The sequence below is a fragment of the Ictalurus punctatus genome, chromosome 8 (assembly GCF_001660625.3).
Source record: "Ictalurus punctatus breed USDA103 chromosome 8, Coco_2.0, whole genome shotgun sequence".
Lineage (NCBI taxonomy): Eukaryota > Metazoa > Chordata > Actinopteri > Siluriformes > Ictaluridae > Ictalurus > Ictalurus punctatus.
The window spans coordinates 911,301-930,000 of record NC_030423.2 but is presented as its reverse complement, the minus strand read 5'-3'; the positions used below and the strand labels follow the sequence as shown (position 1 = coordinate 930,000).

The window sequence follows — 18,700 nt, the reverse complement described above, 5'->3', positions numbered from 1 at the left end:
CAAGACACTTCCTGTGCCTCGGACCCGACTTCCTGTCAGAAGCGGGATCTAGCCGTGGATTAGCCCACGCAGGTAGCGTTCCCTTTCTTTCACCTGGTCGGAGCAAGCGTCTTCGACCGCACCCTCACTGTCATTTTGTGAATTTAGGGAAGGGGAAAAGGGTTCTGCGGGGTTCTGCGGGACAGATCAGCATCCTCGGAATGCTAACGCTGCAGTTATCAACACTCTGTTTACATTTCAGATCTGATTAACATCGCCATCAGACAGGACCGCCGGAGCGAGAAGCTCAGAGACGAGCTTGTAATCATACGGACATATTTGTTTTTTCTTCACACCACAGTCATGCAGTGTATACACACACACACACACACACACACACACACACACACACACACACACACACACACAACAGGAATGAAAGATGCACAAAGTGGGAAACACTGACTGTGTGTATCTCTGAGTATTTAGCCAGGATTAGCTTCTGCACTTCTGCGATACTGCGCTAATCTGTAAGATGCTAGCGTCGCTATGCTAGGAGAGCTAATTCAGTGTAAACACTCGTATTGGGCTCAAATTAGCAAATGAGCTTCAGACAGTGGGATTGACAGACAGATAGGCAGACAGACACAGAGAGAGACAGACAGACAGTGGGATTGACAGACAGCCAGTGGGGTGGGATTGAAAGACAGACAGACAGACACAGAGAGAGAAAGACAATGGGATTGAAAGACAGACAGGCAGGCAGACGAAGAAAGAGAGAGACAGTGGGATTGAAAGACAGACACAAAAACAGACAGAAAGCGAGTCAGACAGACACAGAGAGAGAGAAAGACAATGGGATTGAAAGACAGACAGATTGACAGACAGACAGTGAGCTTGAAAGACAGACAGGCAGACAGAGAGAGAAAGACAATGGGATTGACAGACAGACAGACAGACAGACAGTGGGCTTGAAAGGCAGACAGAGGGAGAAAGACAATGGGATTGAAAGACAGACAGATTGACAGACAGACAGACAGTGGGCTTGAAAGACAGACAGGCAGACAGAGGGAGAAAGAGAGAGACAGTGAGACAGAAACAAACAGAAAGAGATTCAGACAGACACAGAGAGAGAGAGAGAGAGAGAGAGAGAGAGAGAGAGAGAGAGAGAGAGACAGACAGACAGACAGAGACACAGGCAGACAGACAGACAGAAGTGAAATGTTTTGGGTGTGTTAGAAACACAACATTACTAGAAGAGAGAAACGCTTCACTCGGTTATTAAAAGGCTGTAAACGCAGCTACGTTTGGTCTCGCTTTTCCCCGTGACCTCTGACCCGGAATTAAAAACACACAAACCGTCCGCGTTCATCCAGTTTATAATCCAAATAAACATTCGGAGGAAAGAGGCAAAGTGAGAGATCATAATTACTTCTCACATCCATATTTATAGATCTGGTGTTGGGGGAAACACACACACACACACACACACACACACACACACACACACACACACACACACACACACACACACACACGAGCTATTTGCAAAAGACGTTCACAGAAGGGGGTTTAGTGGGAACGCTATGAAACGGAGTTAGAATGATTCTGTTGTGCTGAGAATGAAATCGATGACGTTATTGCGCTTCGGCACTGAACCCTCACCGGACAGTCGATAGGATTGAGCGCTGGTTGAAACACAGATGCTTTTAGTCTGAAATGATGCAGCGGCACTAAAGAGACTGAAGAAGAATTGCAGATGTCTTTACTTGAACACACATTTAAACATTTACATCATTTATTAATTATTATCAAATTTAGATTCTCCTGCGTCATTTATCTCAGATAGAAGAAGATTTAAAACCACGCTTGTTTGAGTTTATATGTGTAAGAGTCACTCATTGGAATCTAGACCAAATACGTCCCGAGTACGGCCCGAATACGGCCCGAATACGGCCCGAATACGTCCCGAATACGTCCCGAGTACGTCCCGAATACGGCCCAGACTCAGGCAGCCGTATGGAAAGCACAGGTATTGCATTCAGGATGTCGAATGTTGCATTCTGACCGGCCCTGCACACTTTCATCTGCAGCTACACAATTCCTTGCTGAAGATGTTTTTAATGATTTTTTTTTTAACAAGATTTCTGGTTAAATGCAGAGTGTTGTGTGTTATTAGAACATTATTATCTATTCTACTTTTCTATTTCATTCTAACCGGTTCAACCGGTATATCACTATGTTCATTCACACACACACACACACACACACACACACACACACACCAGCGGTAGCAGAGCTGTCATGCAAGACGCTAGCTTGCGATCCGGAGCAACTTGGGGTTCAGTGTCTCGCCCAAGGACACTTCAGCGTGTGGAGTCACGTGGGCCGGGAATGGAACCGCCGACCCTACGATTACTGAACAACCTGATTAGAGACAACCCGATTAGAGACACCCCGCTCTACCACCAGAGACACAGCCGCCCACAAATAATAAGAGTTATTATTTCTTTAAGCTGTAAATCTGCTCTTATGCCACTGAGACACTCTTCATGCGAAAAGCGCTCAGAGATTTCACCCACGTCACTTCATCTTCATTAAACAGAAGCCTGCTGTGATGTCTGTGAGTGTGTCCGTGTGTCTGTGTCTGTGTGTGTGTGTGTGTGTGTGTGTGTGTGTGTGTGTGTGTTTGTCTGTGTATGTGTTTGTGTGTGTATGTGTTTGTCTGTGTGAGTGTGTTTGTCTGTGTGTGTGTTTGTCTGTGTGTGTGTGTGTGTGTGTGTGTGTGTGTGTGTGTGTATGCATTTAATAATTTTTAGGTATTGTTCTTGGCCTATCAATACACATGCTGGTGTTTGTTTTGTTTTTAGAAGAGCAGAAGCGAGGTTCATTCATGAGTTCAGATTCTTTAAAAATCTCAATGATTTGTCTGCGCCTATAACCTGTCCCCTTTCTGAAGTGTGTTTAACAGGAAGTGATGACGCTGCACTGACTTGTGGGATTTGTGGTCCATCAGGCCGTTGTCCAGGTCTAAGATGGCGGCTGCCTGCTCGATGAGGCGGCTGTTGTAGTTAATGGAGTTTTTCCTCAGAGTGAGGAGACTCTGACAGAACTTCATCCCCATCTCCTCCAACTCGCGCGTCCCCGTCTGCAGGTCCTGTGGAGACACACACACACACACACACACACACACACACACACACACACACACACACACACACTTGTGTGATTCTTCTATAACCTCTATAGTACTAGGGTTAGGGTTAGTAATAGTAGATAAATGCTACACCTAAACCTAAAGAATTGAAAGAATATTGCTATATTTACACTTTAATATTAAATATTAAACACACACAAAAATATTTAATAGTTGCAAAAATATAACAAAAATCAAGGGTTAAGTGAATGTGCTCACAAAAAAGTTAAACTTTTGAACTGTTTGAACTGAAGTGAAGATCAAAGAGAAACGCTGAAGTAAACCGTAACCAGAACTGAAGTGTCGCATTCAAGTGCTATTTATTCCCCCATTACACAACACACCCCCATCTTATTTATTGATTTTTAATCATCGTAATAATAGAATGACGCATTACTTTAAACGGAATGAATAATAATCATTATTAATGATGACCTTTAAAAATAACTTTGAAATGAAATGTATTATTAGAGTTAACTGTTTGTGTGCTGCACTGTAATATTTTGTTTTAAAGGTTATTTCATTCATAAAGCGCTGCTTGTAGTTTATAGAAACGCTTTTCATTCGAGTTTCATCGTTTGTCAGGTCGTTAGTCGCTTTCGAGGAAAAAACGTCGTCCTCACAGCGTCCGTTTATCTTCAAACTCATTTCAATAATAAAATACACTTCTGACGTGTTATACGGGAGGAATATCTCTAACTCTAATCACCAGATCACAGTCACTTACTGTCAACTTTATATATTAGTACCAATTATTATCTCTTTATAGTTACATGTAAACAGTCTGTATGCCTGCTTGTCTGCCTGCCTGCTTGTCTGTCTGCCTGCCTGTCTGTCTGTCTGTCTGCCTGCTTGTCTGTCTGCCTGCCTGGCTGCCTGCTTGTCTGTCTGCCTGCCTGCTTGTCTGTCTGCCTGCCTGCTTGTCTGTCTGCCTGCCTGTCTGTCTGTCTGTCTGCCTGCCTGCCTGCCTGCCTGCCTGGCTGCCTGCTTGTCTGTCTGTCTGCCTGCTTGTCTGTCTGTCTGCCTGCTTGTCTGTCTGTCTGTCTGCCTGACTGCCTGCATGTCTGTCTGCCTGCCTGCCTGCTTGCCTGCTTGTCTGTCTGTCTGCCTGCTTGTCTGTCTGTCTGCCTGCTTGTCTGCCTGCCTGCTTATCTGCCTGACTGTCTGTCTGTCTGCTTGTCTGCCTGCCTGCTTGTCTATCTGTCTGTCTGCCAGCGTGCCTGCCTGTCTGTCTGACTGCTTGTCTGTCTGTCTGTCTGTCTGTCTGTCTGCCTGACCAGCTTTTCTTTGTTCTTTTTTTTTTTAGTTAGTTTTTGTGAGTTGTATTAAATCATTAAAGCTTTCTGGGTCTCGGACGTTTGTAGAAAAGTGAAAGAAGTTTAGATTTTGTCCGTTACTGCTGGAGGCTTGAAACAACGGAAATGGCAACAAGACCAAAAATAAACGTCCCCACAGCGATGATGAATGTTTGAGAGCGTGACCCGAGCCGCAGCGTGCCGTTATTAATTCTCTCGTTTTAACTGGAGTCCTGTTTGAGTTCGTGATCTAATAAACGAGACGTAACGACGCTAATGAGAAACTATTTCTATATTTAGTCTCCATCAGCCCACATGCTGCGTCCCTGAGGTGCGAGACGGAGCGTAAACACTTCCAATATCACCGAGAGGACAGCAGGGAGCGGGCGTCTCTGCCCTGATTCAGCCCGGCGTTCCAGGCGTTCCAGGCGTTACAGGTGTCACTGGTGTTACTGGTGTTACTGGGTCAAAAAGGTGCGTGTGTGTGTGAAAAATGTATTCTTCATCAATGAGTTTAACTCCTACACTCACATCACTCACACACTCACACACTCACACACTCATACACTCACACACTCACACACAGTCAGATTGAAAATCTCTACAAGGAACAGTTTTTTGTTGATTTTTTGTCTTTCCTCACAAAAATAATATTCCTAAAACCCAACTTTTTAAATATTCTTGTTGGAAATTTGTAATTTTATGACTTAATAAAATAAATAAAAATAAAAATTCGGACTTGGCTCACAGAGTGAAGAGATCATCATGACGTAAAACATTACAGTAAGCGAATAAGTAAATTTAGTTAGTGCTGGAATAACATTACTTCTCTTGGTCTTAGCTATGAAAAAACAACAACAACAATAACAACAACAAAAAAACCCAGAAGTGCACAGATGCATGCTGGGTAAAATGGGCGGTGTGTTTGGATAACCTTTACAAATTATTTATGGAGGATTTCAGCGAGCTGTTTGAAGTGTCCACTAGCTCTCAGTCTGAAAAAAAGCTCCTCAAAGAAGAAGAGCCTGCACCAATCACTTTTACACACACACACACACACACACACACACACACACACACACACACACACACACTCTCTCTCTCTCTCTCCAGCGCTCATTAAACATGGAGGTGTGTAAGGAGCGCCTCTCGGTTTTCTCTCTCTTAAAGTTAATAAAACAAACTCCTCCTTCTTTAGAAACTACTGAACTTTCAAATGTTCTTTTTACCTCAAATCACTTCACAAACTCTTTCACACAAACATCACTGCTAATAAGGTATAAATAGAATAAAATCACTGCTAATAAAGTATAAACAGAATAAAATCACTGCTAATAAAGTATAAACAGAATAAAATCACTTCTAATAAATTATAAATAGAATAAAATCACTTATAATAAAGTATAAATATAATAAAATAAATCCTAACAAAAGATAAAATCGTCAAGTCTCTTTGCATGTAAACATTTCCAGATCTACAAGTATTCAGTTTTCCCCAAATCCAATTCCAATCTTGAATATTTGTTAGGGATCCGATGTCCGATATGTTTACTTTGCCATCTGATTGACGTGCAGTGTTTTTGCTGGTGTCAGACTGACACTGATAGCGGATATCGAATCAGAAGTTACGGCTTTACCTCCGACTGTTACAGAGCACTGACACTGGAGACTCCTTCCATAAGCGTTACATAAACACGTTTCTCCTCCGCCGTATCAACAGCTGGCGTTTTAATGTGTTGATACTCAGCGGCGCGTCCGCCGTCCACGTCCCTGTGAAAGAGCTGCTGCTACAGCAGTCCCTCCCGTCCGCCTTCACGATAAATAAACTGACGCAAAAGATCATAAAAGATAAACAGACAACGAGGTACAGAAACAAAGAGATAAAGAAATGACAAGATGAGGAAATAATGAGATCGAGATAGAGGTGTGGGGTGATTTCTGAGTCATTTCTCAGGACTGAATGGAAAATGTTGTGATTAAAGCTTCTGAAGCACAGACGCAGGTGGGATCTCACGCAGAATAATCAACGTAATCAATATCCTCACAGCTCGTCTAATCTCATCTCCTCACACGGGCAATTTTAAACCACACAATAAATTGCCTGCTCGATTTCCTCCTTTTCTTCCTCTCAGCGTAAGCAAGTCTCTTCTTTAAGGATTAGGGATGAACAGATATCTTAATGAAATCAGCACAAGTGCTTTAACTAGCTAAAGTGCTGCGTCGTGATTAAGTTGCGTTTCTGCAGATTCTCTCGCAACCTGCAATAAAACACCTGAACAACGTCGGCATTCTCTCCTCTCTCCTCTCCTCTCTCTCTTCTCTCTCCTCTCTTCTCTCTCCTCTCCCTCTCCTCTCTCTCTTCTCTCTCCTCTCTTCTCTCTCCTCTCTCCTCTCCCTCTCTCTCTTCTCTCTCCTCTCTTCTCTCTCCTCTCTCCTCTCCCTCTCTCCTCTCTCCTCTCCTCTCCCTCTCTCCTCTCTCTCTCCCTCTCTCCTCTCTCTCTCTCTCTCCTCTCTCCTCTCCTCTCTCTCCTCTCCCTCTCTCCTCTCCTCTCCTCTCTCTCTTCTCTCCTCTCCCTCTCTCCTCTCTCTCCTCTCCTCTCCTCTCTCTCTTCTCTCCCTCTCTCTCCTCTCCTCTCTCTCCTCTCCCTCTCTCCTCTCTCCTCTCTCTCCTCTCCTCTCCTCTCTCCTCTCCTCTCTCTCTTCTCTCCCTCTCTCCTCTCTCCTCTCTCTCCTCTCCTCTCCTCTCTCCTCTCCTCTCTCTCTTCTCTCCCTCTCTCCTCTCCTCTCTCTCCTCTCCTCTCTCTCCTCTCCCTCTCTCCTCTCCTCTCCTCTCTCTCCTCTCTCCTCTCCTCTCTCTCCTCTCTCTCCTCTCCTCTCCTCTCTCCTCTCTCCTCTCCTCTCCCTCTCTCCTCTCCTCTCTCTCTTCTCTCTTCTCTCTCCTCTCTCTCCTCTCCTCTCCCTCTCTCCTCTCCTCTCTCTCTTCTCTCTCCTCTCCTCTCTCTCCTCTCTCTCCTCTCCTCTTCTCTCTCTCCTCTCTCCTCTCCTCTTCTCTCTCTCCTCTCTCCTCTCCTCTCTCTCCTCTCTCTCCTCTCCTCTTCTCTCTCTCCTCTCTCCTCTCCTCTCTCTCCTCTCCTCTCTCTCCTCTCCTCTCTCTCCTCTCCTCTTCTCTCTCTTCTCTCTCCTCTCTCTCCTCTCTCTCCTCTCCTCTCTCCTCTCTCCTCTCCTCTCCTCTCCTCTCTCTCCTCTCCTCTCTCTCCTCTCCTCTCTCTCTTCTCTCTCCTCTCTCTCCTCTCCCTCCTTTCTCCTCTCTCTCCTCTCTTCTCTCCTCTCTCTCCTCTCCTGTTAATAGTTCAAATGTATACCGTGATACAAAAAGCCAACTTTGATACAATAAACAAATTAGGCAAAATAACCAGTTAAGATTTCTGCTTCAGTACAAAAAAGAATTAATCATAATATAAAAGAAGTTTCTTCAGTCGAATGTCACCTCTATTTATTTATTTATTTATTTTAAATCATAAGACTGCCAACTTGTGTAAATTTCTGATTGTTGAAGCTTAGCATGAGGGGCGGGGTTAGTAAAATTAGAATCTTTGACATAGCGTTTTAAATATCATTATAAATAAAATATAAATATAAGAAGTAAATATTTTAACAAATGAAAGCGGTGTAAATAAACAGAACATAAAGCATGTTTAAGATGTATTGTGTCTCAGTGTAACCTCTAGAACTTTCCTCTGGGACGTTATGAGTACTCCACGTCTGATGTAATTAAACATGTACATTTAATAAAACAGCGTTTATTTCCTGTGCTAGCCATACTGATTAGCATTTAGCAGTTAACATCTGGCCCTCGTCTGGATCCTGCCACGTCTCAGAAGCAGATTATAGATCACTTAATCCTGTTTTGCCACAACAAACGGAATTACAGCTGATCCAATTTTATGAAACGTAATTGGGCCTTAAGAAGTAAGGATGACGGGTGTTTTACAGGCTGCACGTCCCGGTCGGTTATTAAATGTTTATGAATTGAATAAAGTGACGCTTATTCATCTCAGTGCATTTCATTAAGACTGTGTGACATTGGCTTGTCTTTGAATCAACGGGACGCCAAAAGCTCTTCTTACTGCTCGTGTTTTGTGATTTTGAATCCAAATCCAGTCCCTAATTAGTGATAAATGTAGCGTTTGGGACGGAGCCACTGTCTCACTTCCTGAGGAAACCATTAGACCTTCGACTTTCCCCGTTACAGACCTCGGAGTTATTTCCAGCCCAGATTAGCATGAATTAGCCTTGAACAAAAATCTCTTCACTCTATTCTTTAAAGTTCTCATCCCTTCTGTCTCTCATTAAAAGAGCACTGTAAAGATCTGACATCCTCCTGACTCCTCGGGCCTCGGCCCCGAACACTCGTTCTCAGACACTTTAGTATACCAGAAACTTTAGTGTATTCCATACACTTCAACATTCCTTACACTCCAACATTCCTTACACTTCAGTATTCCTTACACTTCAACATTCCTTACACTTCAACATTCCTTACACTACAGTATTCCTTACACTCCAACATTCCTTACACTTCAGTATTCCTTACACATCAGTATTCCTTACACTCCAACATTCCTTACACTTCAACATTCCTTACACTTCAACATTCCTTACACTACAGTATTCCTTACACTCCAACATTCCTTACACTTCAGTATTCCTTACACATCAGTATTCCTTACACTCCAACATTCCTTACACTTCAACATTCCTTACACTACAGTATTCCTTACACTTCAACATTCCTTACACTTCAGTATTCCTTACACATCAGTATTCCTTACACTCCAACATTCCTTACACTTCAACATTCCTTACACTCCAACATTCCTTACACTTCAACATTCCTTACACTCCAACATTCCTTACACATCAGTATTCCTTACACTCCAACATTCCTTACACTTCAACATTCCTTACACTACAGTATTCCTTACACTTCAACATTCCTTACACTTCAGTATTCCTTACACATCAGTATTCCTTACACTCCAACATTCCTTACACTTCAACATTCCTTACACTCCAACATTCCTTACACTTCAACATTCCTTACACTTCAACATTCCTTACACTACAGTATTCCTTACACTCCAACATTCCTTACACTCCAACATTCCTTACACTCCAACATTCCATACACTCCAACATTCCTTACACTTCAACATTCCTTACACTTCAGTATTCCTTACACATCAGTATTCCTTACACTCCAACATTCCTTACACTTCAACATTCCTTACACTTCAACATTCCTTACACTACAGTATTCCTTACACTCCAACATTCCTTACACTTCAGTATTCCTTACACATCAGTATTCCTTACACTCCAACATTCCTTACACTTCAACATTCCTTACACTACAGTATTCCTTACACTTCAACATTCCTTACACTTCAGTATTCCTTACACATCAGTATTCCTTACACTCCAACATTCCTTACACTTCAACATTCCTTACACTCCAACATTCCTTACACTTCAACATTCCTTACACTCCAACATTCCTTACACATCAGTATTCCTTACACTCCAACATTCCTTACACTTCAACATTCCTTACACTACAGTATTCCTTACACTTCAACATTCCTTACACTTCAGTATTCCTTACACATCAGTATTCCTTACACTCCAACATTCCTTACACTTCAACATTCCTTACACTCCAACATTCCTTACACTTCAACATTCCTTACACTTCAACATTCCTTACACTACAGTATTCCTTACACTCCAACATTCCTTACACTCCAACATTCCTTACACTCCAACATTCCATACACTCCAACATTCCTTACACTTCAACATTCCTTACACTTCAGTATTCCTTACACATCAGTATTCCTTACACTCCAACATTCCTTACACTTCAACATTCCTTACACTCCAACATTCCTTACACTTCAACATTCCTTACACTCCAACATTCCTTACACATCAGTATTCCTTACACTCCAACATTCCTTACACTTCAACATTCCTTACACTACAGTATTCCTTACACTTCAACATTCCTTACACTTCAGTATTCCTTACACATCAGTATTCCTTACACTCCAACATTCCTTACACTTCAACATTCCTTACACTCCAACATTCCTTACACTTCAACATTCCTTACACTTCAACATTCCTTACACTACAGTATTCCTTACACTCCAACATTCCTTACACTCCAACATTCCTTACACTCCAACATTCCATACACTCCAACATTCCTTACACTTCAACATTCCTTACACTTCAGTATTCCTTACACATCAGTATTCCTTACACTCCAACATTCCTTACACTTCAACATTCCTTACACTCCAACATTCCTTACACTTCAGTATTCCTTACACTTCAACATTCCTTACACTTCAACATTCCTTACACTACAGTATTCCTTACACTCCAACATTCCTTACACTTCAGTATTCCTTACACATCAGTATTCCTTACACTCCAACATTCCTTACACTTCAACATTCCTTACACTTCAACATTCCTTACACTACAGTATTCCTTACACTCCAACATTCCTTACACTTCAGTATTCCTTACACATCAGTATTCCTTACACTCCAACATTCCTTACACTTCAACATTCCTTACACTTCAACATTCCTTACACTCCAACATTCCTTACACTACAGTATTCCTTACACTCCAACATTCCTTACACTTCAACATTCCTTACACTTCAGTATTCCTTACACTCCAACATTCCTTACACTTCAACATTCCTTACACTACAGTATTCCTTACACTTCAGTATTCCTTACACTTCAACATTCCTTACACTTCAACATTCCTTACACTACAGTATTCCTTACACTCCAACATTCCTTACACTTCAGTATTCCTTACACATCAGTATTCCTTACACTCCAACATTCCTTACACTTCAACATTCCTTACACTCCAACATTCCTTACACTACAGTATTCCTTACACTCCAACATTCCTTACACTTCAACATTCCTTACACTTCAGTATTCCTTACACTCCAACATTCCTTACACTTCAACATTCCTTACACTACAGTATTCCTTACACTTCAGTATTCCTTACACTTCAACATTCCTTACACTTCAACATTCCTTACACTACAGTATTCCTTACACTCCAACATTCCTTACACTTCAGTATTCCTTACACATCAGTATTCCTTACACTCCAACATTCCTTACACTTCAACATTCCTTACACTTCAACATTCCTTACACTACAGTATTCCTTACACTCCAACATTCCTTACACTTCAGTATTCCTTACACATCAGTATTCCTTACACTCCAACATTCCTTACACTCCAACATTCCTTACACTCCAACATTCCTTACACTCCAACATTCCTTACACTTCAGTATTCCTTACACTCCAACATTACTTACACTTCAACATTCCTTACACTTCAACATTCCTTACACTTCAACATTCCTTACACTTCAGTATTCCTTACACTCCAACATTCCTTACACTCCAACATTCCTTACACTTCAGTATTCCTTACACTCCAACATTCCTTACACTTCAGTATTCCTTACACTCCAACATTCCTTACACTACAGTATTCCTTACACTCCAACATTCCTTACACTTCAACATTCCTTACACTCCAACATTCCTTACACTTCAGTATTCCTTACACTCCAACATTCCTTACACTCCAACATTCCTTACACTTCAACATTCCTTACACTCCAACATTCCATACACTTCAGTATTCCTTACACTCCAACATTCCTTACACTACAGTATTCCTTACACTCCAACATTCCTTACACTTCAACATTCCTTACACTCCAACATTCCTTACACTTCAACATTCCTTACACTTCAACATTCCTTACACTTCAGTATTCCTTACACTCCAACATTCCTTACACTACAGTATTCCTTACACTCCAACATTCCTTACACTTCAGTATTCCTTACACTTCAACATTCCTTACACTACAGTATTCCTTACACTCCAACATTCCTTACACTACAGTATTCCTTACACTCCAACATTCCTTACACTTCAACATTCCTTACACTCCAACATTCCTTACACTTCAACATTCCTTACACTTCAACATTCCTTACACTCCAACATTCCTTACACTTCAGTATTCCTTACACTCCAACATTCCTTACACTTCAGTATTCCTTACACTCCAACATTCCTTACACTCCAACATTCCACACACTCCAACATTCCACACACTCCAACATTCCACACACTCCAACATTCCTTACACTTCAGTATTCCTTACACTTCAACATTCCTTACACTCCAACATTCCATACACTCCAACATTCCTTACACATCCGTATTCCTTACACTTCAACATTCCATACACTCCAACATTCCTTACACATCCGTATTCCTTACACTTCAACATTCCATACACTCCAACATTCCATACACTTCAACATTCCTTACACTCCAACATTCCTTACACTTCAGTATTCCTTACACTCCAACATTCCATACACTCCAACATTCCTTACACTTCAGTATTCCTTACACTCCAACATTCCTTACACTCCAACATTCCATACACTCCAACATTCCTTACACATCAGTATTCCTTACACTTCAACATTCCTTACACTTCAACATTCCTTACACTTCAACATTCCTTACACTTCAACATTCCTTACACTTCAGTATTTAGGCATTTAAACGATAGCTAACCTGTTGTTATTTGGTAGATGATTAGAAAAAAAGGGTTCTTTAAGGGTTCACTTGATAATTTATCGGTAGCTTCCCAGAAATGGTTCTACTCGGAACACTTTCTGAAAGGGTTCTACGTTACAGTATCAGCAGTTCCACTAGAGTCACAACCAGGAACTCATAAGGTTCCTAAACTTTCAGCTAAAGCCGTGTTGAGCTTTTTCCCCCACATCCTTCCTTCCTTCCTTCCCCACGTTTCTCTCGACTCAGCGAATAAAAAACAGCTTCTTTAACGAGAATTCAGTCAGGAGCGCGCTAATGAAGGCGAGGGCCAGGAGATGCTAACAGAGAGGGATTTGGGGCTATGATTAGCAAACCACAGGTGGCTAAATAAGCAGGCTAATAAATGATTAAGGCATTAGAGGCAGCAGAAGGTAATGAACTGCCAGGGGAGGTACACTGCAGCGATAGAGGAGAAGAAGAGGAGGATTGTGGGAAGGGAAGGGCAGGGGAGGAAGAGAGCAGGGAGGGAAATGACAAAGGTTGTGTTTGAGATTAAAGTGGGTTAGCGGAGCTGAAGGGCTCGCAGCGAGTAGAAAATTTACCTAAAAATAGACTTTTAGATGAATTTTTTTCCTGATTTGACTCTGGAATAATTAGAAAATGATTCTACTTTTCTGTTAAATAGTTTTGCGATAACACAATCCCAAATGTCAGTAAACATTCTGACTTTTCCAAAAGAAAAACTGGGGATAAAAAAAGGGGAAAATGGTCAGATTTTTATTTATTTTTTGCCAAAAACTACTTCATTTTGGTGTCAGGCCGCTTCACACCACCGCCTAACCAACCATCATGTTTCATTTCATATAACGTTTTATTTCACATCTATAATGTTTGGAACATTTGGAATAAAGTCTTACGTATAAACACTATTCATAAATTTACAAATATTAGTAGTCTGTAGTGTGACTCGGTTTGAATCCGTTTTATTCCAAACTCTTGCAGTCTTAATGAGAGAGCTAGTTAATTATTATCGTTTCATTTTTGTCCCAAATTGGCTACTTTTTTTTTATTAATTAAAGCATGAAAACCCTTCAAAAGAAAAAGTACTCCATTAAACCAAAAAAAATATATATATTCTGTACCCAAACAAAAAATGTTTAATTTTCACGTTTGGAATTTCAAAAATTTCTAAATGAACCCTGACTATATTATGAACTTTTCCAAGAAATGGAAATTAACGGTTCTGATTTACAGCGTTAGCGTAACAAACCGATTAGCATCACGACACCATATAGCACGCTGCTAAATCACCTTGTAGATACCCTGATCGCAGCCGTTGTAGGTGCTCTCCATGGTGTAGCTGCGTAAAACACCCATCTCCCTCCAGACCACCACGCGTGCCGTCGACGCCCGCGACTTCTCCACCAAGAAATTACAGCTGTTGAAGGAGAACGCCGGAGCGATTCGGTCCAGAGTTTTAGCGATCGTCTGAAAACGAACAACAACAAAAAATCAACCCTAAATGAAATTCTTCCAGCTTCGTTAGAAAAATAACAGTGTTCTGCGGTCAGTGTTCACGCTTTTACAACAACGAAGCTCGTGAGGTCAAATCCCAAGACTAATTTTATTTTTTTAACTACGATGCATTTCATCTACAGTAGCTGTAAACACACTCTGGATTTTGTCTTTCATCCTCTTTACATGTCACAGCGAGGAGCTCCAGACGATTTATCTAACACGCCCTTCACTCTGCAAACAGGAGCCGGGTTTATAAACACCACAAGCCCTGCTCGGCCAATCAGCACACAGCACCGACAGCAGCACAATCATTTCCCTCTCATCCGTCATCTGACATCTCGCGCCAGCTCTTACAACAGAAACATCACGAGTTCTTTTAGCCACATCTCATAAATCATCCGCAATTGGGCAGCAGGAACATCTGCTGAGCTTCGCCGAACGGCTGTCACCACAAAACTTCTTATTCTGTCTGCGTGTGTTGTGATGGCATGACGGACGAGAAAGAACAGAGATAAGAGTGGATAACGGAGACGCTGCGTATCCGCCCGTGGAATCCACACACGGCGTTCCTGATTGGCCGGAAAATAAACCTTTAATCTAGATAGAACAACGGCCATGAAGAGCAAAATTCCTGATAAAGTGTGATTTGTGATTTTCTCTGCAGTCTGTTACCACATTAACAACGAGCATCACCTACACCATCACGTTACTAACTGAACGCAGTGTTGTTCGGGTTGTTCTTGTGGTTGTTGGTGATGTAAGTGTAGTTCTTCTTCTGATTATTATTATTATTATTGGGATTGCTGTCATTGTTGATGTGGTTGTTTTTGTTTTTGTGGTTGTTACGACAGTGGCTGTTGTTATTGTTGTTGTTGATGTAAGTGTAATTATTATGGTAGCCACAGTTGGTTTTTGGTGTGATCATTACTGTGACTCTTGTTGTGGTTGTTATGGTGGTGGTTGTTGTTACTGTGGTCATTATTGTTGTATTTGTTGTGGTTGTTATGGAGGTGGTTGTTGTTGCTGTGGTCATTATTGTTGTATTTGTTGAGGTTGTTATGGTTGTTGTTGCTGTGGTCATTATTGTTGTATTTGTTGTGGTTGTTATGGAGGTGGTTGTTGTTGCTGTGGTCATTATTGTTGTATTTGTTGAGGTTGTTATGGTTGTTGTTGCTGTGGTCATTATTGTTGTATTTGTTGTGGTTGTTATGGTGGTGGTTGTTGTTACTGTGGTCATTATTGTTGTATTTGTTGAGGTTGTTATGGTTGTTGTTGCTGTGGTCATTATTGTTGTATTTGTTGTGGTTGTTATGGAGGTGGTTGTTGTTACTGTGGTCATTATTGTTGTATTTGTTGAGGTTGTTATGGTTGTTGTTGCTGTGGTCATTATTGTTGTATTTGTTGTGGTTGTTATGGAGGTGGTTGTTGTTGCTGTGGTCATTATTGTTGTATTTGTTGTGGTTGTTATGGAGGTGGTTGTTGTTGCTGTGGTCATTATTGTTGTATTTGTTGTGGTTGTTATGGTGGTGGTTGTTGTTACTGTGGTCATTATTGTTGTATTTGTTGTGGTTGTTATGGAGGTGGTTGTTGTTGCTGTGGTTATTATTGTTGTATTTGTTGCTGTTATGGTGGTGGTTGCTGAAGTTACTGTGATTGTTATTGCTCTATGTGTTGTGGTTGTTATGGAGGTGGTTGTTGTTAGTGTGGTTTTATTGTGACTTTTGATGTAAGTGTACTTGTGGTTGTTGCTATTGTTGTTGCTATTGTTGTAGTTGGTCTTGTTGTGTTTGTTGATGTAACTATGGTGGATGTCATGGTTATTATTGAAAATGCTATTGCGGTTATTACTGTGTTTGTATTTGTTGTGGTTGTTATAGTGGTCATTGTTGTATATATTGCGGTTGTTGTCATTTTTATGATGGGGCGGTGGTTGTTACTTTGGTTGATTATTGTGGCTTTTGTTGTGGTTGTTTTTGATGTAAGAGTATTTGTTGTTGTGGTTTTTGTCATTGTAGTTATGTTTGTTGATGTAAGTATGGTTGTTATTATTGAAAATGTTGTTGTGGTTGTTACTGTGGTTATGTTTGTTGTAGTACTTCTTACTGTAGCGGTTTTTGTTGTGTTAGTTTTGAGTTGTTTGATGTAGTTAGCACTGGTCTTGTGTTGTTGTGGTGTTGTTGTTGTTGTTGTTGTAATTACTCTGTATCCCGGATCCTCTTTAAGTGAAGCGGTGTTAATGGGAGAGCCGGACTGCCACAGCGTCTCCTTCACACTGCAACCGTACAGAAACACGTTCTTCTTCCTCGAGTGACCGTGATAATCACAGAACACCTGAGAGACAGACCGAGAGACAGACAGAGAGACAGAGAGAGAGAGAGACAGACAGAGAGAGAGAGAGAGAGAGAGAGAGAGAGACAGAGAGAGAGAGAGAGAGACAGACAGAGAGAGACAGAGAGAGAGAAACAGAGACACAGAGAGAGAGACACAGAGAGAGAGAGACAGAGAGAGAGAGACAGAGAGTGATAATGTATTTTGTTCTTTTACTTTGTTCATGAATTGTGTGTGTGTGTGTGTGTGTGTGTGTGTGTGTGTGTGTGTACATAATAGACACAATTTCTTAATATTTATGCATGATTGTACTGTTTGTATTATTATTATTGATGGTATCACAGCAGTCACACTAATCATGTACAATAAACTCAAAGTAAACTCTGTGTGTGTGTGTGTGTGTGTGTGTGTGTGTGTGTGTGTGTGTGTGTGTGTGTGTGTGCGCGCATGCACGCAAATCCAATTACTGTTGTGACATATTAAAAAAAACCACACTGTAGAAATGAGGAGGTTTAAGGAGCGTGAGAGAGCGCCTGACATGGTGACTCTGACAGGAAGCTGTCGCGGATGATCCGAGCGCCCGGTGTTTATTAACCGCGCGTTAAACTGCTGTGTTTTAAATTTGAATGACATGTCAGCGACCGGCATAATTACACAATCATCATTCTAACAAACACGACCTAAAGGAGCAGCGTGGCTAAAAAAAACCTCGAATCAGCTGAGATCTGAGCTCGTGTTCCATCACCGCATCGCAGCTGCGCACGAAATACCAGCCTGCTGTGGTGGAAGAGGAATAAAACACTCCAGGACGTGCTGTTAGAGGAACAGAATCACAGCGGGAACCGTAACGCCACCACGGAGCGAGCGAAACAGACGTTTACACGCGTGTCGCTGTGTTTCTCTTTACAACTCGCTGATATTTACAGCTTAAATGTCAAAATGTCACGAGCGGCAATTACACCCCATCTGAGAACAACCTGAGTCTCTCTCTCACACACACACACACACACACACACACACACACACACACGATGACCAAAATGGCCTCCATTCCACAAAAACACTTTAATAAATCCAATTTAATTATCCAGGATGACCAAGTTAAGATCAGACGTGCTGGCTCTGACAGGAGTGTAATTGAGGCCAGAGTCTAACGACACGGAGACGATTTCATCTCGGACGCACCGACTTACACGCGGTAGGAACGCTATCTTCCTCACTCAAGAGCTTTATACTGTATATCATTTAATGCAATCATACTTTTGTTTTTTATAATTGATGAAATAACAGTAATAACACACACACACACACACACACACACACACACACACACACACACACACACACGCACACACGCACACACAGACACAGGCCTCACCAGTGGGGTTTTGCCGATGCTGCAGAGGTAATACAGCAGTCCTTTCGCGTGATAGACGGTGGGACTGAGGACGAGACTCGGCTTCATCCACTCACGGTTCAGATCATCAGCACTGAGAGAGCAACGGTGGCTAAGCGAATAAAAAAAATAAATAATAATAATAATAATAACCTTGAGTGACCTTGAGTCTGAGAAAATCGCTACGTAAATATAACGTATTATTATTATTATTATTATTATTATTATTTTTATTAAAAATCACTTCTGGTCATTATAGTCTGAGCTGCTGGAAAAGCTGG

At 41.5% G+C, this 18,700-nt stretch overlaps 1 protein-coding gene across 3 annotated transcripts in view; it reads right to left on the bottom strand.

Moving 5' to 3' along the window:
- The window catches only part of LOC108269067 (cytosolic carboxypeptidase 4), a 100,625-nt gene that overhangs the window by 5,439 nt on the left and 76,486 nt on the right, over positions 1-18,700 (bottom strand). For all 3 annotated transcript variants that reach the window (XM_053682269.1, XM_053682270.1, XM_053682271.1), the window contains 4 exons: positions 18,402-18,531; positions 16,895-17,026; positions 14,489-14,665; positions 2,973-3,136 (listed from right to left, as the gene is read on the bottom strand). In XM_053682269.1, coding sequence (XP_053538244.1) covers positions 2,973-3,136; positions 14,489-14,665; positions 16,895-17,026; positions 18,402-18,531 — 603 coding nt within the window. The remainder of the gene's footprint in view (positions 1-2,972; positions 3,137-14,488; positions 14,666-16,894; positions 17,027-18,401; positions 18,532-18,700) is intronic.